Source organism: Microtus pennsylvanicus, chromosome 7, assembly GCF_037038515.1.
Source record: "Microtus pennsylvanicus isolate mMicPen1 chromosome 7, mMicPen1.hap1, whole genome shotgun sequence".
NCBI classification, from domain to species: Eukaryota; Metazoa; Chordata; class Mammalia; order Rodentia; family Cricetidae; genus Microtus; species Microtus pennsylvanicus.
The window spans coordinates 116,436,771-116,461,129 of record NC_134585.1 but is presented as its reverse complement, the minus strand read 5'-3'; the positions used below and the strand labels follow the sequence as shown (position 1 = coordinate 116,461,129).

General features: G+C 45.1%; 1 protein-coding gene across 13 annotated transcripts in view; it reads right to left on the bottom strand.

The window, feature by feature from the left end:
* Pde4dip (phosphodiesterase 4D interacting protein) overlaps positions 1-24,359 on the bottom strand; it is a 213,693-nt gene that overhangs the window by 34,736 nt on the left and 154,598 nt on the right. For 10 of the 13 annotated variants that reach the window (XR_012911416.1, XM_075981819.1, XM_075981818.1 and 7 more), the window contains 6 exons: positions 24,063-24,179; positions 23,751-23,888; positions 23,019-23,131; positions 22,475-22,602; positions 10,365-10,453; positions 1,867-2,096 (listed from right to left, as the gene is read on the bottom strand). Coding sequence is in view for 12 of the 13 variants with exons in the window: in XM_075981819.1 (XP_075837934.1) it covers positions 1,867-2,096; positions 10,365-10,453; positions 22,475-22,602; positions 23,019-23,131; positions 23,751-23,888; positions 24,063-24,179 (815 nt within the window). In the remaining variant the exon portion in view is untranslated. Of the gene's footprint in view, positions 1-1,866; positions 2,097-8,673; positions 10,151-10,364; positions 10,454-22,474; positions 22,603-23,018; positions 23,132-23,750; positions 23,889-24,062; positions 24,180-24,359 lie in introns of those variants that run through there. The other 3 variants (XM_075981824.1, XM_075981825.1, XM_075981823.1) reach the window with 1 other exon arrangement.

Below are 24,359 nucleotides of genomic sequence, written 5' to 3'. Positions count from 1 at the left end.
TAACGCATGATTCCATTGCCATATGATGGCAGCATTATTAAAAGATCATAAAGTAGACTCCCCAGTCTATTTTCTTTACTTAGCCACATACTTTCAAATGCTTTAGTATCCATTACCTCTAGAATACACAAAACACTTAAAATATTAAGTTTTGACTTTAACAAAAATAGATCCCGCATATGATAAACCTGCTATTGAGGGTTTCATTATATTACTTATTACTGGTTTTAAATCATTGAGTGATAAACTGGAGCTCAAAATGCCAAAAATAAATAATACTAATCAGAACTGTAATAAGAATGTAGTTATTTAATTATTTGCCATATTTCTGGTCCATGCAATAGGGCATAACACAGAGATGCTGTGTTTCCCCTAGTCATCCTGTATTTCTGGGACCACCATACAGGACGGTCACATAAAACATCTCCATGTGTTGAAGTAATGAGACGGGCTAGACTGAGAACACCGAGTTAGAAGACAGACAGACACACATACACACAAATTCACATCCTAAAGAATCAGTACTTGGCTGTGCAACTAGACTGGGTTTCTCAGAATCCTAAAGTTTTGGAGTTTCAAGCAGAAGTTGTTAGGTATGCATTCAGAGAAAATCCTTTGGAACATTGAAATCAGAGATTTCCAAAGGAGAAAAGGGTATAGGTCTGTTCCCAAAATTAGCATGTAGGAAGGAGCAAAAGAAAGGTGTAGAGAGAAGAATATTTAGTTAGTTTTCTATCTTTCTGTTTAAGGTCAAGCCTGGTGTTTTACACTATAAAGTAATGAGAGTCAAGCTTAACAAGGGGCTGAGTGTTGGGGATATTCTATTTTCACACCAGTGTTGAAGACTGAGTGGAGGATTAAACAACTCAGATTCTCAAGTTAATAGCTATATTGAGAAATGAAAATAACCTACAACATTATCTATACGTGGGGTATGTAGAAAGAGATGCTCTATTCCATGACACCACAACTAAATTCACATACAGAAATGCCTAAATAAACATATTTTAACTGAGGAAAAATGTAAGGAAAGAATCACCGTGACAGTTCAACATAAAGAACTGATACCTAGAATGATAACAAGATTGAATAATAATTGTGTGTGGTTGCACGGATGAGTGTGTGTGTGTGTGTGTGGTTGCACGGATGAGTGTGTGTGTGTGTGTGGTTGCACGGATGAGTGTGTGTGTGTGGTTGCACGGATGAGTGTATGTGTGTGTGTGTGTACACATGTGGAGGCTGGAGGCTGACTTCTGGTGTCTTCCACTGTGAATATCCATCTTGTCATTTGAGACAGGAGATCTCACTGAAACTCTATAGTATCAATGTGTTTTTCAGCCTTTTTTTTCCTTTCAAAAATCCCCTTAGAGTTGAAGTAGTCAATGAATCAGTACTTGTCATTTTTATAATTTTCGTGAGACAGCAAAGATTATTAAAGCTGCAATTCCATGATTCAACCGTTTACGCTTCTGAAAGGGGTTGAATGGAGGCAGACAAGGCTGTGTAAATCTGCCTCCCCCCCCCCCCAGCCTCTCCCAGGTCTCTGTGCAGCAGGGAAGCTTCCTGGGTCGGTGACTATGGGACTTAACTCAGGAGGCTGTACCCACACGACTGAGTGAGATTACGTCCACACATATGCATCTGGGCAGTAATCCTGAGCAGATACCGACTTAATAGCTGATGATTTAGTAACAAAAGTGGCCACCACTGTCTAACACTATGAACTCGTCTCTAAAGATGATATAAAAGCAGTAAGGCATGGAGTCTATGCTGTGGATCACCCTGGGGCAGCTCTAACACCTTGGTTGGAGCAAGGCGAGTCCTTGGCTGAGGTGGCTGATCATCTGCGAGCAGGTTGGGACTCACCTGATGTGAGACACGGAGGAGAACCCGGCTTCTTCCATCTGAGCCTTCAGCTCCTTCAGTTCCGCCTCGGCCTTTCTCTTCTCCTCCAAGTGCTGGCGGACTTCAGCCCTCAGGTGGAGTGTTTCTTCCTGAAGACACCTGTTACCGTCCCCTCCTGCTGGGGACGGAGGCTGAAGACATACATCCTGGGTTTCCATGGTCAGGCTTTTCTCCAAAGACGCCTTGATGAGCTGAAAGAGAAACGTGGTGTAATGAAGTCAGGACACTGAAGAGGGGACCCAGGAACACAGGCAAGGGCAGCTCCTGACGGAAACAGAAGACAAAACTGAATGATCCCCTCTTCGAGCCAGTCCTAAGGGCCCTGGGATGGGTTTGGGAACTGAGGACGCATGCAGTGGGTGGGGAGAGTGATGGAGGCAAGCCCTCCATCAGAGGAACAAGAGAATCCAGAGAGGGCGAGAAACACACATGCACACACGGAACAAGAGAATCCAGAGAGGGCAAGAAACACTGAATACAGACACATAAAATTTAATCTGGTCCAGTGGACGCCAATATTGTGGTGCTTCTCTTCATAAGGCCATGGAGTCCCCTAAAAGAGTCTGCTTCAAGGTCAGGATGCTTCACTGACCCTAGAACGCTAGAGCCTCGACTGTGAAGATCATAGCTCAGGATGCCAGGGCTCAGTGGCTAAACCCGTGCCTGTTGGGGTGATACTTTGTTTGTGATCCTACAAATAAAGCTTGCCTGGAGATCAGATTGTAGAGCTAGCCACTAGTTAGCCATAGAGGTCAGACAGTGGTGGCACACACCTTTAATCCCAGCACTCAGGAGACAGAGGCAGATGGATCTCTGTGAGTTCAAAGCCACCCAGGGCTACACGAGATTGATTCGGTCTAAAAGAGAAACCGAGCCAGACTGTGGTAGCTCACACCTTCAATCCCAGTATTGGGACGCCTTTAATCCCTTGGGAGGTGGACACAGGAAGGTATATGTCTGGGCGAGAGAGGAGTAAGGCAGGAGGAGACAGGAGCTCAGAGACTTCAGTCTGAAGATTCATAGGAACAGGATCATGCCCCCCTTGGTTCCGAGGATTTAGTACAAGTAAGATCTAGTGGCTGACTGCTCTGTCTCTCCAATCTTTCAGCTCTTGCCCCCTAATATCTGACACTGGGTTGTTATGAAGACCCATTAGATTTCGTACTACAGCCTGCAACTCAGACCCTACAGAGGAGATGAAAATTCAGAACGCCTACAACCATTCCCAGAACTAAAATCATGGAGCCACAGGTAGGGCAGAGCAAGGCAGTCCCACTGACAACAGGAGAACCACCCGACAACCGCAGGGTTTGAGGCGAAGCCACCTTACCAGACACTGAGTTTTCCTTTTGATTACCATTCGTACGTCAATGCTGTCAACTAAATTCTCTATAAATCTAAGCACGTGAGAGAAAAAAACAAAGGAGATTTTACAGTATCTTTCTTCTTGGGATTCTCTTGACATCGCTCCTAAATGCTTCATTGATAACAGATTTTAAGGTATTTTCCCAAGTGGGATGTTAGGAGTACTTAGACTTTCTTATCATATATGCTAGGCTTATCTCTAGCTATTTCTATACCTTCAAAGGGGTATTAATACAACTCAGAATTTGGGTGTGATAACTTACACAGTGTGAGGCTATTTTAATATAAGAATTTCTTCCACTTTCCTCCCTCCTTGGTTTTTGAGACAGGGTCTTGCCTTACAGTTCATATTGGCCTTTGTCTCACTAGTGTTCCAGGCTGTCCTTGAACTCTTGGTTCTCCTGGCTTATCCTCCTGAGAGCTGGGCTTATGAACAGTGCCACAGCACACTTCTCAACAGGACTCCCCATGCTTCCCAGTCACACTGGCTCCTTTTTGCTTGCAGCGGTGCTGTGTGGGAGTCAGACTCAATTTCAGGCCAGTTTCGACCCTCACTCTCCACCCCTCCCTGCAGGAATTTCTGTGTCATGCTGTTTTCTTTTATCTCTATTAATATCGTGAGTCATGTTAGTCACATATAAATTTATTCCGGTTGGATAGAATCATGTCCTAATTATAAAGCCATTAAAATAGTTAATGTACATCTCTATAAGCCATGTAGTGGTCACCTGACCAGAGATGATTCATAGAATTATGTTTTATACATTCATTTAGGTCACTAACATACTGAACAGAATAGGACCCAGAGCGAGGCATATGGGTCAACGATTGACAGGACAGCGAGGGTGGTCACAAAGCTGTTGGGTTTTGCTATTCCTCATAACAAAGCTACGTCAGAGCTGTGCTGTGCATTTGTGGCAGAATGCATTCATAGCACACATGAAACGGTAGTTAGTACCCCAGCAACTGAAATTGTCAAGTGATGCGCAGCCATATAGAAGACAGTCATAGACACAGCTACTCAGTCTTTAGACATTCAATCCCGTCTGAGCTTTGCGAGTCCAGCAGTGACCAGACTATAGACAATGTCTGTCTCTAAGAGCGCTGCCTGGTGCTGTCTCCATGTGTCCCACCGGCAATTGTAAGAGCAAAGGATTGGGTATTGGACAGGGCTCCTTTGAAGGACTATTAGCATAACCTTCACCTAACTGTGTGATGTGCCGGGCATGGTGGCCCAGGTTTGTAATTTCAGCACCTGGGACACCGAGGCAGGAGAAATGGTAGGCTAACCTGGGCTACATAGTGAAGCCATTTCAAATGCCCCCCAAATAATGAAGAGGTAGGCAAAAATACACAAGTCAACTTTGTGATGTTACCTGTCTATGTAAACTGTTCCCAATGAACAGAACTAAAAGATTTGAATGTGAACACAAGAGTCACTCTCTTGACCTTGAGTGTTGTTTTTGCTAAAAAAAACAACCCAGCGTTCATGAGACTGTCCATTATTAGAGTATCTTCCTGTGTGTGTATTTTATTCAATTGGTTTCAGTATATCTATTTTCTTTTAAAGGGAAACATTTGCCTCATGAAATGCTGACGCCAGAAAGCATTAAGATTCATTTGGTGGCTGGAGAGATGACTTAGTGGTTAAGAGCACTGACTGCTCTTCCAGAGGACCTAGGTTCAAATCCCAGCATCCACATGGTAGCTCACAATTGTCTGTATGCCCAAAATCGGACACCCTCACACAGACATACATGCAGGCAAAACACCAATGCAAATAAAAAAAATAACTAAGTTAAAAAAAGATTCATCTGATCATATTTCTCATTTTAAAATAAGAAAGGAAATCATTGCCTAGATGTAGAGGTGTCCGATCTTAGGATGTGGTAATATAATCGCCGGATTTGCAGGGCTGCACTCACGGACATTCTGGGGCACATGGAGCTACAGGTTGAATGTAGATATCCGGTAGCGGTCTGGTCATTGTCTAACCTAATTTGAATTTTCACACCTCTGAAAGGAAGTTTTTTTTCTTCTAAGGTTATAATTTAAATATAAACATATGAAAAGAGAATTAGGATCCAGACTCATTAACTTTTTACCTCTTATGAAAAGTAAACACTCCTGTCCTTTTCCTCAGTAAATTCACACCCAGTGCGCGCACTGCTAGTGTGACTCCATGGGGTCCCACGTTAAGTCACACTTCTCTTACTAAACCCACACCCAGTGTGAACTGCTAGTGGGACTCCATGGGGTCCCATGTTAAGTCACACTTCTCTTACTAAACCCACACCCAGTGCACACTGCTAGTGGGACTCCCAGGTTAAGTCACACTTCTCTTACTAAACCCACACCCAGTGTGAACTGCTAGTGTGACTCCACGGGCTCCCATGTTAAGTCACACTTCTCTTACTAAACCCACACCCAGTGTGAACTGCTAGTGTGACTCCACGGGGTCCCATGTTAAGTCACACTTCTCTTACGGCTGTTTCCATGGCGCCTGGCTTACTCGTGCGATTGCTTCTATACACGTTAGCCTTTCCCAGTGCTTCATGGAGCTGCTTCAGAGCTGCACTTCTGCTTGAGTGGAGCTGCTTGGTTTTCAGCCTTTTGTTTCACATTTTCAACAGTGAAGGTCAATTTTCAGGCAATATTAAAATATTAAGAAATCATTATTTCTCAAATAATCAAGTGTCGGTCATCATTAGGAAAAAAACCACAACCACAAGGAGCTATCACCTCAATGTATTAGAAAGTGTTGTGTGTGTATATAAATATGTGTGTGTGTGTGTGAATGACAACATGCATGAGGTACTAGGCTCTCTCCTCAGAACTCCCCCAAAAAAACCAGAAACAAACAAACAAAAAACAACAAACAAACTAGAAAGTAAAGAGAAAAGGATGCTGAATAAGTATGCCTTTGTGGAAATGGTATGGCAAGTACCAAAATAAATAAATAAATAAATAAATAAATAAATAAATAAATAAATAAAAAATAAACAACAAAAAACCAAAACAAAACAAAAAACCTAGACCGAACTACTATATGACCACTTCTGGGTATATGCTTCCAAAGGAACTCAAATCACTATGTGACGTGACATCAGCATCTCTTTCCAATCACTGTTCACAAATGCCACACCATGGAGCTGAGCTGGGTGTCTGTGAATGCACGAGTAAGCTACATAGAGTGAGAAATCGTTGAGTCTCAGGAAGGGGCTCTGCTGTTATTTGCTGAGGTCCGGTGGCTACGTGAGACAAGCTCACAGAAGGACAAAAACCAGCACCGTCGTCCTGCTGTGACTTACGTGAGGACTCTGACAGAGCTGAGCTACTGAAGTAGAGAGAACGGTTGGGGCCAGCAGAGTCTGGTGTGGGGAGGGGGATACAGCAGGGATGTGAGACATCACAAAGCTTCACACAGACAGGAGCAATAGGCTCTGAGGTCAGTTGCTCACCTGGTGACGAGAGCTAGTACTAAGTGTGTTTTAAAATGACTAAGTACATCTCAGATATTCCCCGTAAAAAAGTAGGCAAGGTACAGATGTACTGATTAACTTGGCTCAATTATTTCACTATATATGTGTATATCAAATTATCACATTGTACTCCATACTTTTAATTATGATTTGATAGTAAAATATTATTCTTTTAAACTAGTTTTTCCCCTTTTCTGTCAGATTTAGTGTACTAACCTTTTGCATTTGAAAGTTGATTCCTGATGAACTTCTCTGCTCTGAAAATGTTCAGATGAACGGGGATGGCTGACTGCTCTCTAACGTCCTTGTGGACATCTCCCAGGCATTTCTTATAGCCCTTACGACTTTTTGACATTGGATTTGGTGGGTAATATTTAGGGAAGATTACTATCATGGTCAGACCTGAAGCTCTCTAAGGCAAGTAACTTCCTACATACGATGAAACAAAGTTGCTTTCTTTGATTCTTGCCCAGGAACACAAAGATGGGCAAAGTGTGCTTATGGGTGCACTAGAGAAAGTGTGCATACGTGTGCGTTAGGGAAAGTGTGCATACGTGTGCGTTAGGGAAAGTGTGCATACGTGTGCATTAGGGAAAGTGTGCATACGTGTGCATTAGGGAAAGTGTGTATACGGGTGTGCTAGGGAAAGTGTGTATACGGGTGTGCAAGGGAAAGTGTGTATGTGGGTGTATTAGTGAAAGTGTGTATACGGGTGTGTTAGGGAAAGTGTGTATACGGGTGTGTTAGGGAAAGTGTGTATACGGGTGTGCAAGGGAAAGTGTGTATACGGGTGTGTTAGGGAAAGTGTGTATGTGGGTGTGTTAGGAAAGTGTGTATGTGGGTGTATTAGGGAAAGTGTGTATACGGGTGTGTTAGGGAAAGTGTGTATACGGGTGTGTTAGGGAAAGTGTGTATACGGGTGTGCAAGGGAAAGTGTGTATACGGGTGTGTTAGGGAAAGTGTGTATACGGGTGTGTTAGGAAAGTGTGTATGTGGGTGTGTTAGGGAAAGTGTGCATACGGGTGTGTTAGGGAAAGTGTGCATACGGGTGTGTTAGGAAAGTGTGTATGTGGGTGTGTTAGGGAAAGTGTGTATACGGGTGTGTTAGGGAAAGTGTGTATACGGGTGTGTTAGGAAAGTGTGTATACGGGTGTGCAAGGGAAAGTGTGTATACGGGTGTGTTAGGGAAAGTGTGCATACGGGTGTGTTAGGAAAGTGTGTATGTGGGTGTATTAGGGAAAGTATGTATACGGGTGTGTTAGGGAAAGTGTGCATACGGGTGTGTTAGGAAAGTGTGTATGTGGGTGTGTTAGGGAAAGTGTGTATACGGGTGTGTTAGGGAAAGTGTGCATACGGGTGTGTTAGGAAAGTGTGTATGTGGGTGTGTTAGGAAAGTGTGTATACGGGTGTGTTAGGGAAAGTGTGTATACGGGTGTGCAAGGGAAAGTATGCATACGGGTGTGTTAGGGAAAGTGTGTATGTGGGTGTGTTAGGAAAGTGTGTATGTGGGTGTATTAGGGAAAGTGTGTATACGGGTGTGCAAGGGAAAGTGTGTATACGGGTGTGCAAGGGAAAGTATGCATACGGGTGTGTTAGGGAAAGTGTGCATACGGGTGTGCCAGGGAAAGTGTGTATAGAAGTGTTTAGAAAGTGTATATAGAAAATGTTAAGAAAGGAGTGTGACAGGCAAATGACGATGTCACCTGCCTTCAATCCCAGCACTTGAGAGACAAAGGCAGGCTGATCTTTGTGTGTTCGAGGCCATAGAGTGAGTTCTTGGACAGCCAGGGCTACCCAGAGAAACCATGTCTCAAAAAAAAAAAAGTGTGGGGTCAACAATAAAGTTTGTCTCAATTGCTCACCGGCTAATCCTAAAGGGAAACAAGCAAACAAACCTTTAGAATCTGGACACACGGCAGTTATGGCAAAGCAAGCTTTATTTAATAGAGTTACAACTCAAACTCCACAAAAGATGACGCGAACTCACAGCAGCTTTGTATACAGTGAGGCCATCCACCAAGGTTCTTCCTACTCAAAAGCTGAAAGCCAGTTCTCAAGAAAGAGCGATCGCAGGAAAACAGCGCTTACCATCCAGGAGGTGCACACTTCTGTCTACGAAGAGCAAACCCTGGTCTGAAGCTTTGCTAACTTACAATTACACTGAGTACTTCCTATGCCAAGTACCAAGATAAGTGCCGTGACGTGTGGGGGTGAACGTCTACTCCGGGGTGAGACTGACCTTCTCAAAGTAGAGTCTAGCCATCTCGGCATGAGCTTACAGGAAAGAAGGCTGGGGAAAAATGGCTTTACAAATCAGTGTGCCTGCGAGACGTGCAGCACCAGGAGAGTTAGACCGTGGTAAGCAGAATCCGATGGCCATGGTATCGGTGTCTTCTGTTTACTTAATCTGACGTTATTCCTGCCCCACGGCTGCTAAGAGCCTCTGTGTCCAGCCGACATCCCAATCTGTTCACAACAGACTTCTGTTCACCCTGCAAATTCTCACACCCAAGATCCTTGACAGAGTCAGGGAGGGGCAGAGACCTCTGAGCGTCGGAACAGTGGTAAATGTGATTAAAACCTCAGCCCATTAGTAAGTGAGGAGTCGGGAGAAGCAAAGGGAGAAGTGGAGCTAACACAAAGCCCTCAAGGGAGGAGCGAGGGGCAGTCATGACTACTGCAACGAAAAGGAGACCTTGACAGACAGCAAAGACACTCAGGGTGCTGCCTGGTGTCCCCGACAAACTCAGGTGCTCAAGAGCCCAAAACGAGGCCAAATCCTATTCGGTTTGGGGTCTGTTCACTTGGCCTCTTCTTATCCGTTTCATGGGCGTCTCCTCTTTTTCTCACGCAGGGAATGTACAGGCAGACCCAGGAGCCCCCATTTTTCCTACAAGCATTCCTAGTAGCCCCAAAGAAGACACCACTAGAAAAGCCCAGCCTCTTTCTGGCAATGATCCCTGTTCTCTGTAACAACTTAAGAGCCGCGGGCATTTAGGTGTGACTGTTGAATGCCCCAGAGCAAGGTGGAGACACTGAGTTCCAGTGAGTGCTAAGATCACTAAGGGTGACTTAACCTGGGTCCGGGATATTCACTCCTGGGCTTCAGACATTACAATTCTGACGGTGGCTCGGTGACAGATTCGGAAGCTTGGCAAGACTTTGCTCTGTCAGACCCCAGAGCAAAGCTTTTTTCTGTTTCACAAAGATCCCTGCTTTGAAGGCATTCCAATCCCCTGGGAGTTTCTCAGACAAGTTCTCTTGTCAAGCAGGCCCAAGGCCTTGCTGTCCCCCAAACAACCCTTCCATGTCTGTCTTCTGTTTTGTGTTTCAGTCAGAAAAGCCAAAGAGGGGAAACATCCATGGTCTTGTGAGTCACAATTCTTCTGAAGCTAAAGCTACAGACAGGAAACAGGGACACAGATGGGTAGGAAGGGTAAGAAGCAGAAAGAAGGCGTAGTAAAAATCAAATGGTAGGATGAGCAGAAAAAGACCAAGGAAAACCCGGGAGCAGGCTGGGGAGGGTTACAAGAAAGATGTCTTCCTACTCCCAGCGCACTAAGGCTGATGGTGAGAAAGATCCGGAAAGCCTCACGCCTGACACTGACTTACTTGCTGGTGGCTGTTGTGTGCAGCCTCTTCCTCGATGCTGTCTGTGAACTCTGTGCTTGCGTCTTCAGTGTCGTCGGCTGCCGTAGCACCTGGAGGAGAGTCCAGAAGAGAAAGGTGACTCCTTCGCAGGTGGCTTCCAGACGGCAGGTACAATTACACGCTTGCCATCTACCTCTGATTTTCCCTGGTCTTCATACTCTTGGCCAGGGGCAGGGAAAACAGAACCAAGCCTTCTCCTGTGCCAGTGTTACTTTCTTCCTAATAGTTCAGCCTAGCCCTCCGAGCAAGTTCACTTTGACTATCCTGCTACACTTCCCTCTCTCCCACTTCCATGAATTCTTCTCCATTCTGTTCAGATGCTAATGTTCTCTTAACATGGCCAGACATTACTAACCTTTCTCCCATCACTGACTGCTGAGGAGGCCCCTCGTTTCCTGGTATCAGGGCAGTTCCTCTCATGCTCTGTCATGGTTGGGATGGGCTGTCCATAAGGGGACAATATCTCTGCGGAACTCACCTCTGGGGTCTGTGTCTCACCCCCCCCCCCACCTCTCTCACTCTCTCTTTTGGGGCTAACATCCTTTGCCTGGAAGATTCTCTGTAGTGCTCTGCTCGAACAGCATGTAGTATCACCCTTTAATCCTCCAAAGATGGACCTGTCACCCTAAGGCACGAGCATCTATATCCTGCTGTAAGGGACAAGAGGCTGCAGTGAGTGGTCTGGACAAAGGTCCAGGATGGTGCTGGGCAAGAGAACCTTCATTGTGCCTGCGCTGCTCAAGAGGAAGACTTTGGTCAGTAGTCTTACATGGCCATATGTGGCTAGTGACTATTATTCAGGATGGCACAAACACGTAACATTAAAACTGATTATAGTCAAAGACTGTCCATGCAATTCTACATTAAGAACTGTGACTCAGGGGCTGAGAGATGGCTCAGCGGTTAGGAGCATTGCCTGCTCTTCCAAAGGTCCTGAGTTCAATTCCCAGCAACCACATGGTGGCTCACAACCATCTGTAATGAGGTCTGGTGCCCTCTTCTGGCCTTCAGGCATTCATGCAGACAGAATATTGTATACATAATAAACATATTTAAAAATAAATAAATAAAAAAAAAGAACTGTGACTCACATTACTGATTTTCCCCTCTCAGAACATCAAGGAATATATTGTGACACTTTTGTATCTCATGGAATTTGCCAAGTTAGGGAACATTAACATCTAGTTCTAATCCTATCCATCACAGCAACAGCCTGTTAAAATCTTCTAACTATGGAGTGACCTGGAGCTCAGGGAGATTCTGTGATTTTTCTCAGGTTACATTGCTAATTCTGACAAAATTTGGGCCAGTAAATCAAGTGTCTGGACTCAGGAGCCACTGTTTCTTATGATGGAGAATCTAATTACTTCTTCCAAGACCAAAGAACTTCCTCCTGAACTCACAAATGAAATCTCAACTTGAAGAATAAACATTCACAGCTAGAGTGGTCGTACTTCTTACCCACCTCAAGAAAGCCTAAATTTCTTCTATTCTGCACGCCAAGTAGAAAGTGGGCAGCTCACATCTACCTTCCAATTCTTAGCGCCTACAGTTTGTGCCAGAACATTTGCAACGGCTTGCTCATGTCATCAAAGAACTAGAGTGTGTGTGGTAAGTGTGTTGTCCTAACAGCTTAAGGTCCTCAGTCTTCACTGTGACTGCTGCTGTCCCTTCAGGGGTGAGCAGGATTCTGTACAGTGAAGCCACTGACCAGGAGGCACTCAGCATCTTTAGACTGCACCTGCAGCCAGCATACAGCAAGACTTTCCCACTACTCCCTTGAAGGTCAGAACCGTCTCCCTCAGGGTCGCGGTTAGAGGGGAATGAACATGATCCCTGAGCCCGAGCTGCTTTGGGAGCCTGCTAGAACCAGGATGCCAGGTCACTTATGACATCTCTACCATATTATACTTATTTTTACAAAATTTGTTCCTGTCCAACAGTAGAGATGACATCTCTCTCCCTGTAAAGAAAATGAACGTCCTCTCTGAGTGACAGATGAAGAAAATAACTTTCCTCACTGTCCCCCTTGGAGCTGGAAGGTAACTCTGAGGGTTAGGAAGCTCCATGAGGACAGCATTCCCACATCCTTCTCGCTGGGCTGTGGGCTGCTCCATGCTGGCTCCATATCCCTAAGCCATCCCTGCCCTGGGTTCCAGGAGTTAAACTGGGGGGCTTTCTGCTGCCAGAATCACATTTCTACTGTCCCCTCTTTAAACCACTGGAAGGGGACCAGAGACCTTGCTTCTGGTTTGGTCAGAAATTACAGACAAAAGAAGGATATCCCCACCTGTCCCAACTGTCTGTTACTTGGAGGTTTTGTTTCTCTCTTCCTTAATGGAGCTGAGAGCTACTCTGCTTTTGCTGAAACTAAAACGCCTAGAAAATGTGTTTGAGAATGAAGCCAAAAGCCAACAAGGCAATAGAATTAGTATGTCGTCTCACACAGGTCCTATTTGGAAGCCACCACTAGACATCCCTCTTTCTGTCACAACTTCCATTTTCTAATGAATGAAAAGAATTTTTTAGGGCTGGCATGTGACTCAGCGTTAATAGTATTTGCCTAGCAAAGCCTTGGGTTTGATCCCAGGCACCACACAAAACCAGGCCTTGCTGTCACATGTCTGTAACCCCAGTACTTGAAGATGGAAGCAGGATCATCAGGAGGTCTTTCTCAGATACAGAGTTTAAGGCCAGTGAGACCCTGCCCCTCTTCTGAGAAAAACAAAAGAATTTTGTTTTGTGAAGGGTTCCCTTCTCTAACCCTCTTGCAAGGCAACAGAAGACTACTTTCTTAACTATCTTGGGATAGTTTAACTTTTTAAATGGAAGAGACTCAACACCTTTAAAACTGATCATAGGCTCATTTTTGGTAATGTATGATATTCTCTATGAGCTAGCATCTGCCCGTTTCCAGTAACCTTGCTTCTCTGAGATGGAGTCTTTACACAGGAGGACATAGACATGACGGGAATATTATCAGACACTGAGTCCTCAGTGGAGGCCCCAGTGTGGCTCTGAAGCACACGAAATGGAGGTGACGCCACGTGGTCCGTGGGTAGTTAGTTGTCTTCTACCAGCTATATGATTTTAACAAAGTACTCAGAAATACAAGACCTCTCTCTCTAAAAAGAAGCGAAATCCATGAGCTGAGAGTGTTCTTATCTGTGAGGCCGACACTCACACATCCGTAGGGTCTTTCAATTGAAGATGGCGTGGTGACAAAGAGCGTGGACTCCGGTGCCAGAGCATCTACTAGAACCTGCTTTTGTCACTAGTTACGTGACTTTGATTAGGGTTGGGGAAGCTATCTGTTCCAGGCAGCTGCCGCAAACTTCAAACGACTTTGGACTTCAAAGGGTTTGCTGCCGCTGTGTGCTTAGAGCAGCGCCTGGCGCACTGTGCAGTCAGTAGGTCTTACCCCGCCACAGTATCGTTTTGCCATTGCTGGTGAACTGAGGAGGTCCTTGGGCTAGGAGGTTCAGGGCTAGCAAGGCTGAAGGCCACAGAATCTAACTAAATATAGGCAGCAGAGAAGCTTCTGTAAAGCAAAGGACACTGTCACTAAGACACAAAGGGAACCTACTGACTGGGAGAAGATCTTCACCAACCCCGCAACAGACAAAGGTCTGATCTCCAAAATATATAGAGAACTCAAGAAAATAGACTTTAAAATGCTAATTAACCCAATTAAAAAATGGGGCACTGAACTGAACAGAGAATTCTCAACAGAAGAACTTCAAATGGCCAAAAGATATTTAAGGTCGTGCTCAATTTCCTTAGCAATCAGGGAAATGCAAATCAAAACAACTTTGAGATACCATCTTACACCTGTCAGAATGGCTAAAGTCAACAACAACAAGGATAGCCTTTGCTGGAGAGGCTGTGGAGGAAGGGGTACCCTCATCCATTGCTGGTGGGAATGCAATCTTGTGCAACCACTGTGGAAGTCAGTGTTTCGGTTTCTCAGGAAATTTGGGATCAACCTACCCCTGGACCCAGCAATACCACTCTTGGGAATTTACCCAAGAGATGCTCTATCACATGTCAAAAGCATTTGTTCAACTATGTTCATAGCAGCATTGTTTGTAATAGCCAGAACCTGGAAACAACCTAGATGCCCTTCAATGGAAGAATGGATGAAGAAAGTATGGAATATATACACACTAGAGTACTACGCTGCGGTAAAAAACAATGACTTCTCGAATTTTGCATGCAAATGGATGGAAATAGAAAACACTATCCTGAGTGAGGTATCCCAGACCCAAAAAGAAGAACATGGGATGTACTCACTCATAATTGGTTTCTAGCCATAAATAGGGGTCACAGAATCTACAATTGGCGAACCTAAAGAAGCTAAGTAAGAAGGTGAACACAAGGAAAAACATATCGTTATCCTCTTGGATAAGGGAAGTAGACAAAATTGCCGGGGAGAAAAGTGGGATCTTGGGGGTGGGGTGGGAAGGGGGTAAGGGGAGATGGGGTGAGAAAAGGTAGAAGGGAAGGAGGGGGGACTTGGGGAAATAGGAGGATCGGGATAAAGGAAGGTTGGATAGGGGAGCACGGAACCACAATCCTTAGTTAAGGGACCCACTTTAGGGTGGGCAGGAGAATTGACCCTAGAGGGGCTCCCAGGTGCCCAAGCTGAGGTCCCCAGTTAGTTCCTTGGGCAGCTGAGGATAGGGAACCTGAAATGACCCCATCCTAGCGCAATACTGACGAATATCTTGCATATCATCTTAGAACTTTCATCTGGCGAGGGATGGAGATAGAGACAGAGACCCACACTGGAGCACTGGACTGAGCTCCCAAGGTCCCAATGAGGAGCAGAAGGAGGGAGAACATCAGCAAAGAAGTCGGGACCACGAGGGGTGCACCCACCCACTGAGACAGTGGAGCTGATCTACTGGGAGCTCACCAAGGCCAGCTGGACTATTACCAAAAAAAGCATGGGATAAAACTGAACTCTCTGATCATGTCGAACAATGAGGGCTGATGAGACGCCAAGGACAATGGCACGCAGTTTTGATCCGACGCAATCTGCTGGCTTGGTGGGAGCCTAGCCAGTTTGGATGTTCACCTTCCTAGATATGGACGGAGGGGGGAGGACCTAGGACTTACCACAGGGCAGGGAACCCTGACTGCTCTTTGGACTGGAGAGAGAGGGGGAGAGGAGTGGGGGGAAGGGGAGAGGGGTGGGAGGAGGGGGAGAAGAGTGGGAGGAGAGGGAGAAGAGTGGGAGGAGGGGGAGGGAAAGGGGAGGCTGGGAGGAGGTGGAAATTTGTTTTTTTTCTTTATTCTTCTTTTATCAATAAAAAATGTTAAAAAAAAAAAAAAAAAAAAAAAAAAAAAAAAAATGAGTTGTGGAGTTAAAAAAAAAAAAAAAAAAAAAAAAAAAAAAAAAAAATAAATATAGGCAGCAGAGCAAAGGGTTAATTCTGATGGCACTGGCTTTACCTGTCAGTCTTTCCTTCTGAATTCCTGCTTCATAGGACCAGAAGGAAAGTCCGGGCCATCAGGGATACAGGATGATCCCTTCTGGAAAGCTGCCACTGCCATCATAAGATTAGACATGTCTTGAGATGCCACTATGCATGAGTAGCTTTAAAGGAAACTTGACACACTTTCCTTTTAATCTTAGTCGTGCGAAAACTGGGTAGGGTCAAGGTATTCTCCCCAAATTCTACCCTACAACTATTATTTCCTTAACTTATTTATTTATATGTGAACAGCAACTTCGAACATGGCAGGGCTCACAGGAAACTTACTTTGAAAATAGATTTCAAGAGTTGAAGCTCACAGTCTTAGTAAGCTTGCAGGCCAACTGTTCTTTCCCAGAGGAAGCCTTCTCCGGTCTATCTCACTTTCATCCCCGGGCGCTCTGCCGTGTGTTCGATATCGGAACACACACATTCTCACCTCGCGAACCAGGTCTCTCTGGCTCAGGAGTATGACGCTGGGTGAGACTCAGAGACAACAGTTCTCTTTATAAAGCTTCAGTTTCCTCTACGTCCATTCCCTTCAGGACTGTAGTCACGTCAAGAGATGCTACATTCTCCTTAGACAGCGGAGCACTTCTGTCTTTCAATGCAATGTTTCCTAATAGCGCTGTCCACTGTGGATACCATTAAGGAAGAAGCTGTGCTAAGTGACGGGAAAGTAAATTATAATCCGAATGACTTTCCAGGGTACACAATCTCAATAGGACGTTAATGTCTACTTCCCCAAAAGATGACTTATTCCATGTTTCACCCATCTTAAACTGTCCGGGACATGTATAAATTAGGGCCATCCTGGGAAGATCAAGCTCACAATGTGTCCTATAAAGTGATCCTATCACGTCAAGGAATTCTCCCTGTTTGTGGTGTCTTTTCTTCATTTCATTAAAGATGGTGCCGCCCACTGCAGCCACCGACCCTCAAATTGGCCTGCATTTACTACTTTTCTTCAGTAAGGAGAGCAAGTACAGATGTTTAAGGCTTAGCAAGCCCATTTCATGATATGGGAAAGTACTATGTTGTTTCTTTGGTCTCACTTCCTTGGGAGGATAAAAAATTCACATTTCCTCTTCTTTAGTGAAATATGCATGCATAGGGTCTGGCTTTGACTTGGAACTTTAGTACAATGATAACAGACTGACTCCTATAAAGGAAAAGAAAAAGAGGATGAGCTTCTTCTATCTTTTCTCCTAAGTCTTTAAGAACGAAACCAAATAGCTTCTGTTGGCCTCTGATACTTTTATTGGATCAGTAGCAAGTTTTGGTGTGTCTCTACTAAATTAGCTGATTTCCCAACACACATATAAAAAGCACAGGCTCCACAGCGCAGATATTTACAGTTTAACAGCACAGTTCTGTGAAGAATGAACTTAGAGAAAAATGAAGCAGCTTATTTGGTGAGGAAAGTCCTGGAAGTGAGGGCCATGGGTCTGATCATGCAATGTGCACTTCTTTCTTCATCTCAAGTTGCTGTGAATCACCCTTCCTCAGTACCCCACAAAATTTCACGTGATGAAAGCAAGCAACATTGCTTTCATTATTAAATAACACCTTGAGCCGGGCGGTGGTGGCGCTCGCCTTTAATCCCAGCACTCGGGAGGCAGAGGCAGGCGGATCTCTGTGAGTTCGAGACCAGCCTGGTCTACAGAGCTAGTTGCAGGACAGGCTCCAAAACCACAGAGAAACCCTGTCTCAAAAAACCACACACACACACACAAAAAAAAAAATTAAATAACAGCTTGAACTCAGGGATGTGTGGCCTACAGAGCACACGTATCTATGTACATGCTTCTGAGGTGTTTGGGTGGACAGTCACTCTCTAGTGCAGTGACAGACAGCTGCACAAAGCAAGCCCGTGCCACTAACAGCAAATCTACCAGCCTCTGTCAAAGTCTAGAGAGCAGAGCCCATGCGTGTAACAGTCCTGAGCCCCAGGTCACTTTGGACCAGACGTTTTGCGATACTCTCGAACATTCTATTTTATTCTTTCAGCTTTAGCATAAGGAAGGCGGTATAATAGAGACTTTAGCTTCAGGAATTTGATTTCAAACAATGAAAAAGGAAAACAACATGAGTGTATCACTTTGTAAGTTAAATTATTCTTACCTGACATCTGGTAAAACTTGTTGGACATACAGTTTTCGATTTCCTCTGCATTTCTCATTCTCTGTTGGTGATAAATTCTAATGCTAATTTTTATTGGGAAAACTCATCCTGGCTTGTGCGATTATATAGGAAAAAAATGAAGACTTACCTTCTGTCAGTACTCAAGAGTACATCAAAGGTAATATGTTTATTTTCTAATTCTAATTCTAATTACTGTTACAAATGGCAAGGGAAGCCACTTCAATTCAAGTGCGGTGAGATCTGAAACTCTTATCCTAGAGAAGTTGTTGCCATGTTCAACCTACTCCTGCATCCTCGGTTTTACTCTACTGAAGTGGCTGGCACAGGTGGACTTTACCCTTCTTCTCTAGGATATAATGGGTCTCTACTACCAAAAGAAGCCTCTGTCTAAGAAAAACGAGAAAATATGTGCTTGCATCTCACAAGATGCTAGTCTCTAAATAGGAAAACTAACGCCCTTGGTTCTGCTAGGCAGTCTTTAAGCATAGAGTAACAGCATGGCTCTGAGGACATAGGAAGTCTTTCCCCTTCTCCTGCAGGCCACTGCCAATGACCCTTGCTGAGGAGACAGCTGAGGGTTTTCAGGAGTTTCAAATGCGATGACTTTGCGACTCCTATATAAAAAGGAGAAAATTGCCGCAGGAGTTCTGTGTAGTAAGCCTGGTTTTTATAACTGTGGCGTTTGAAGGAATCCCTGAACAATGGGCTCAGAGCTCTGCAAGCACAGCTCGAGGAAAACCAAAGCAGGAAAGTGTTTCCGGCTTGGCTTAACTGAGGAGGTCAGGCAGCCAATTCAGTTTTACTCCCAGAAAGGGGCAGGTGGCAGTGCAGTGTGACCTGCCCCTTCTCTCCCTCACCCTGAGATGCCAATGTGAGGTCAGAGATGAGAGAGAGGGCTGAATCAACTTTCTTCAACTGTTTTGAAGCTGTAAGCGCAGCCCTTACAATCGATACTGAACTAGGAGCACAAACAAGCGTACACGTGGTAGCACTATCTCCTCCACAGATGCCACTTCCGTGTAAACCCTGTAAGTCCCATCTACAAAACCCTCTGAGGAGACTCGTTATGCCGGTGGAAATCCTCCCTGTGTTTTGATTTTCTTTGCTCCTTAATAGGTCTCTTGCTACCTGTAATATAGCTGAATGCTTTCCCTACAATCAGCAGTGGTAAAAACATTGCTGCGTCTATACCTGAACGAAGAGCTGTGGGTAAGGAGGCAGATGAAGCAGAAGTCGGGGAGATACAAAGCATACATCATGCCAAAGTAGGGTGGCATATTAAAACAGCTCAACTATTCCTTTCCAGAAATTATAACTTGACTGAATTGCTTTAAAAAAATAGAACATCAGAAAGATGTTGAGCACTAGAAGCCTACCAACAATCGGATTTCAATATGATTTAAACCTGTGGTAGAGAGTGTAAGCTCAGTGGGGCCGCACCTCCCTAGCATGTACAAATTTCTGGGTTCAAGCCCCCAAATCAAATATACAGCAACAACAATGTCTAAGTTAGGAGAGAGTTTGGAGAAAGTATGTCAGAAGGACTTTCATTTTATTCCTTAACCAAACTTTCCTGGAATCCCTTTTTCAACCCAATAGTTCCCAAAACTAGACTTGTCTACTTGACCCATTAGGACCTTTACTCTGCAGATTTTCCCCACTATTTAACAGGAAATCTGAGACAAATGAAATCTATCAATAGCCGGGCAATGGTGGCACATGCCTTTAATCCCAGCACTCGGGAGGCAGAGGCAGGCGATCTCTGTGAGTTCGAGACCAGCCTGGTCTACAGAGCTAGTTCTAGGACAGGCTCCCAAAGCCACAGAGAAACCCTGTCTCAAAAAACTTAAAAAAAAAAAAAGGAAATCTATCAATAATGGATTTTTCTAAATTAAAGCTCAATGCTTCTAAATAAGCCAAGCCCGTGGGAAAATCTACTTCGTGATTTTTCTTTCAAGGAAGTTTTTATTGAAGCACAAGCTTCTACAAGTACATGGCACTTTAAATCTAAGTTTATTGAAAGGTTCTTAAAAGTCCTGACAAAGGCAAACAAATACAGCTAACAGTCTGTGCTCCTACAGAGGAATGAAGATTCGAACATGTGAATCCAATGAAAGGAATGATGTATAGAATCACAGTACCATCCACCTGTGGCTTACACGCAATAGTTCATAAGGACTGTGTTCTGTAACCAGATGACAAATCACTGCACGAGCTTGTGGGCCCAGCACATTCTTTCCAGGCAGCACAGTCCCCGGCCTCGGTCTAGCATCAAGGCCAGAAAGTTAGTACCAAATTTTCGTCACATTTATGGAATCAACCATTTACCCGTCTATCAACCTGCTCTTGTTAGAGGTTGACAGATGGCCTAATTATTAACAGACATTGATCACTGGGAACCCTCAGAACCCAAGAGTCACCTACAGTTGAAACTTAATAGCAGCTTTGTAAAACCTTGTTGGTCTAATAGTAAAGTAAACACATTCCTAAAAGCCCTGTGATGACCGACAGACTGTCTTTGACTGACGTGTCTATAGCTCAGTTCTATTTCCCTCTTCCCTATTTGCTAGTTAGATGAAGCTTCGTGCAGGCAGGCCTTAAAACAAGGGGACTAAGAAAATCGGCTGGTTCTGCTTACACAAACATCCTTTATCTTTCCTATCAAATGATTCCCTTTCCCCCTGTTAAAACTGAAATAGCACATCCGTTATAAGGAAGGCCATGACTGTCAATCTTTGTGAACTACTTCACCAGACGATTCCAGGGTGTTTAGAATACTCTCCTCCTGTCCACCTCAGGTTGACTGGCGCTCATCGGCTACGGACACAGCTGAGGTGACGGACTCTCGGAGAGAATTCAGAATGTAACACAGCAGCACGGCAGCACACGGATATAAAGTGCCAGGGCAAAAAGGAAGGAAAAGGAAAAACCATGTACTCGGTCTAGCTTCGGAAGGGGACTCAGTCTTTCTTAGGGTGCTGGAAAGCCTGAATTATGTTCCCTCAGTACCATCTTCAGAGGAGCTGAAGCCTTAACTTCTCCTCTAGGAAATCCATACTTTCAGCAGTAGGAAACCTTATGGTGCAGAATCCACAGCCCCTGTGTAACCTGTTCCTTTTCATTTTCCTGACATGTAAGATGCTAGAGACAAAATCTGAAGCTTCCTGTCTCTATCTGTTTTGTTGTTCTAAGAAAGTAGAGGTGGTGACTAAATCCTACACACGGACCTCTGGTCTTCCTTGGCACCCAGAGAACTCCTTCCTCTTGTGTGAGGACATACATACATCGAGCAGGGGTAAGTAAAGGACACACCCGTGTCACCTCCAAACGGGGATCTAGAAACAGACTTTTCTCTGATGCTGGGACACAGGAAAACGCTGCTTTAAAGGGTACTGACAGGCGGGGGGGGGGGGGGGGAGGTGGCCACGCCTCTAATCTAGCACCCAGAAGGCAGAAGCAGGTGCATCTCTGTGAGTTCAAAGCCAGTCTGGTCTACACAGCACATTCCAGGCCAGCCACAGTGAGACCCTACCTCAAAAAAACAAACAAACAAAACACCAAAACCCAAAACAAAATGAAACATGGGGGGAGGGTGGGAAACACCACATAGACTACCATCTTTCTCCCTAGAGAACTTGGATTCGGAACCTCTCCTCTAAAGTCCTGTTCTGACTAAAGGCCACGCCTGTGGCTTGCAGAAGCCCTAGGCCGGTGAGGAACAAGAATGTTACAGACTTTTATAGACTAGAACTTAAAGTCCTCTAATCTGATCTTGTCTGTGACTCTCAACAGTCAACTCTGAAGCAGCCTTAGAGAGCAAGATCTAATGTAAACACCTTTAAGATCTCTGCTCCTTAACTTAGCCTAAGTCCACTCTCCTGGTTTTGATTATCCTTAGTACGGCTCCACCTCTCCCCAAAGCCGCTCTATGAACTCCCAATCTCTCCCTAAACTTGAAACTTACTCTAGTCCTTTATTTGGTCAAAAATTGCTTTCAGAGAGCAGGATTTGATTGGATGGCAAAAATAATACACACACATGCATTTTCTGACATGATATGGGACATGTGGAATGGGTGGTGGTGGTGGGGAAACTTTATTGGCCCGCGGAAGGGGTAGAGGAATGAGCAGAGGCTAAGGGAAGGGTGAGTGGCTATGGGAAATTAAAATGGAATGATCTAAGGTGGTGTGCAGGTATCCTTCATGACCTCCATGTGTAACAGAGACAGCAGCGCAGTGAAGCTCAGGGGCACTACGGTGACTTCCCTTTGCAGGAGCCGCGAGTGACCACAATCCTACCATTAGTAAGTCACACGCTTTCTGTCCGGTCAGACACGACTTTCTCTGGTTAGTGTGAACAGGGTTCCATCCCGGGCTGCAGTGTGACCCACTGCCAGTGCTCAGAAGGCATGCTTGTGATGAACTTGCACACTTTCCAGTTCCCCACCTCCAATGGCGGCCAGGCTCTCCAGTCTGTTTAAGCGCTCCAGGCTTCTTCCGAGAACTTCTTCTAGCCGACTGCGTAATGCCTGGGCCCCTTCCAGTTCCACCTGTAGAGTTCGGTCTCTCTCAGAGCTGATTAAACAGGCCACATGGAAGGAAAATGGGTTAGCCATCAAGTATAGGAGTCGGCATGTTCCCAAAGAGCCGTCTATGCTGCTTGGGCCACCAGACTTCCTAAGGTAACTGGTCTCAAAGGCGAGGGTTAAGTGAACAAGTGCAGTCTTGGTGTGGCACCTGTGTTCGCTGCTGGAGGATAAGCAAGGCCTGCACCCTTGTTGCAGTAACAATGGGAAATCCCATTTCTAATTTAAGATTCAGACCCCGAAGCTCAGGTCAAGCCATACAACAAATCACAAGGTGGGTAACTTCCTATTTCCTCCTCTTTGTAAACATCTATTTATCATTATAAACTTGATTTAAAAAAAAAAAAGAAAGAAAGAAACAGAATGAAAGTTGAAGGCAAGTGAGCCAGGCGGCCCCTCTCTTACTTCTCTGGATGAGCATGGAACTTGACCAGGCTGCTGTACAGCTGCCTCTCGGCTTGCAGGGCCTCGTTGAGCCGACTCCGTTCATCTACCAGTCCTTCTAGCATCAGCAGCAGCTAAGGAAGAGAGAGGCAGCAATGTGGGAAGAGCAAAGTGAGCCACAGAGCCACAGAAAATCCTGAGAGACAAATTGCGGGATGAGCGCACACGGTGACCGACTGCCAGTGTATCACTTCAGCTTTCACGGCTTTCACATCAATACTACACCTGTTAGCATTTTATACCCGAAAAACTATCAGTCAAGTTCCAACATGGGAGCGAGACTGAGGGAGGGAGAGGGAGAGCCTAGAGAAAGGGAAGGATCTAAGATGGAAGGATGCAGGAAGGGTGGATGATAAGACAGAAGCACCAACAACTTAGCGCTCTCTCTGAAGCCCTTTCACTAGGTACTCACTGAGCAGCTCCACACTGTCACACACGCTGGTCTAGATCTAGGGGAAAGCTTAGGAGAGACACTCCCCACCCAGAGCCGTAAGCCATGCTGAAGACGGGCCATAAGAACGTGTAGCCGGCAGAGAGAGAGCAGTCAGGAGTGCAGACTGGAGTGAGGTGGGTAGGGAGAGGGCCGTGCAGACAGGTACACAGGCGAGGCACACAGACTTTCTGAAGACTCTGCACTGAGAAGCTTAGATATGGGGCAGAAGCTACAGAAGAACCTGTGTCCCAAGAACTCACCTGTTGTCTCTGGTTTCCTGAAACTTCCTGACCCTGGGGTTCTACTGAAGCAACTTTTTCCCGAAGAAGTAGGACCTCTTGGGTCAGACGTTCTATGGCTGGGATGTCTTCAGGGTCAACGAGCTGCATTTGCAGGTCCTAGAAAAAATAGAAGCAAACATGAAAACGGTGATGATGTCACACAGCAGAGGGGCAAGGGGCAGATCCTTCTGCTCTAGTTCAAGGCCAGAGAATTCAGGATCCTGTGTGAGGATGCCCTACAGCTAGCTGAGGCATACACTATTCCAGTGGTTTTGAAAAGCTGTGAAAGACCTTTATGAGGTCTTCTTTGATCTGTATGTTCCTGGTCAGCGACTCCAAGTCAGCAGCCTGCACCTGCAGCTCATCCTCTTGTACAGCTATCATGGACTGTAGAGCAGACAGTTCTATCTGTGGAGAGAAAAAACCAACAGGAGAGGAGAATGCTGTCTCACGGCATATCACAACCAGTCAGTAACACAAGAATAGTGCCATGGGTCACATCAATAAAACATGAGTGTGCAATCAAAGGATACTCTAAAAGAAACCGTAAGAATGTTTTCCATATCTTCTATTACTATAAATAACAAA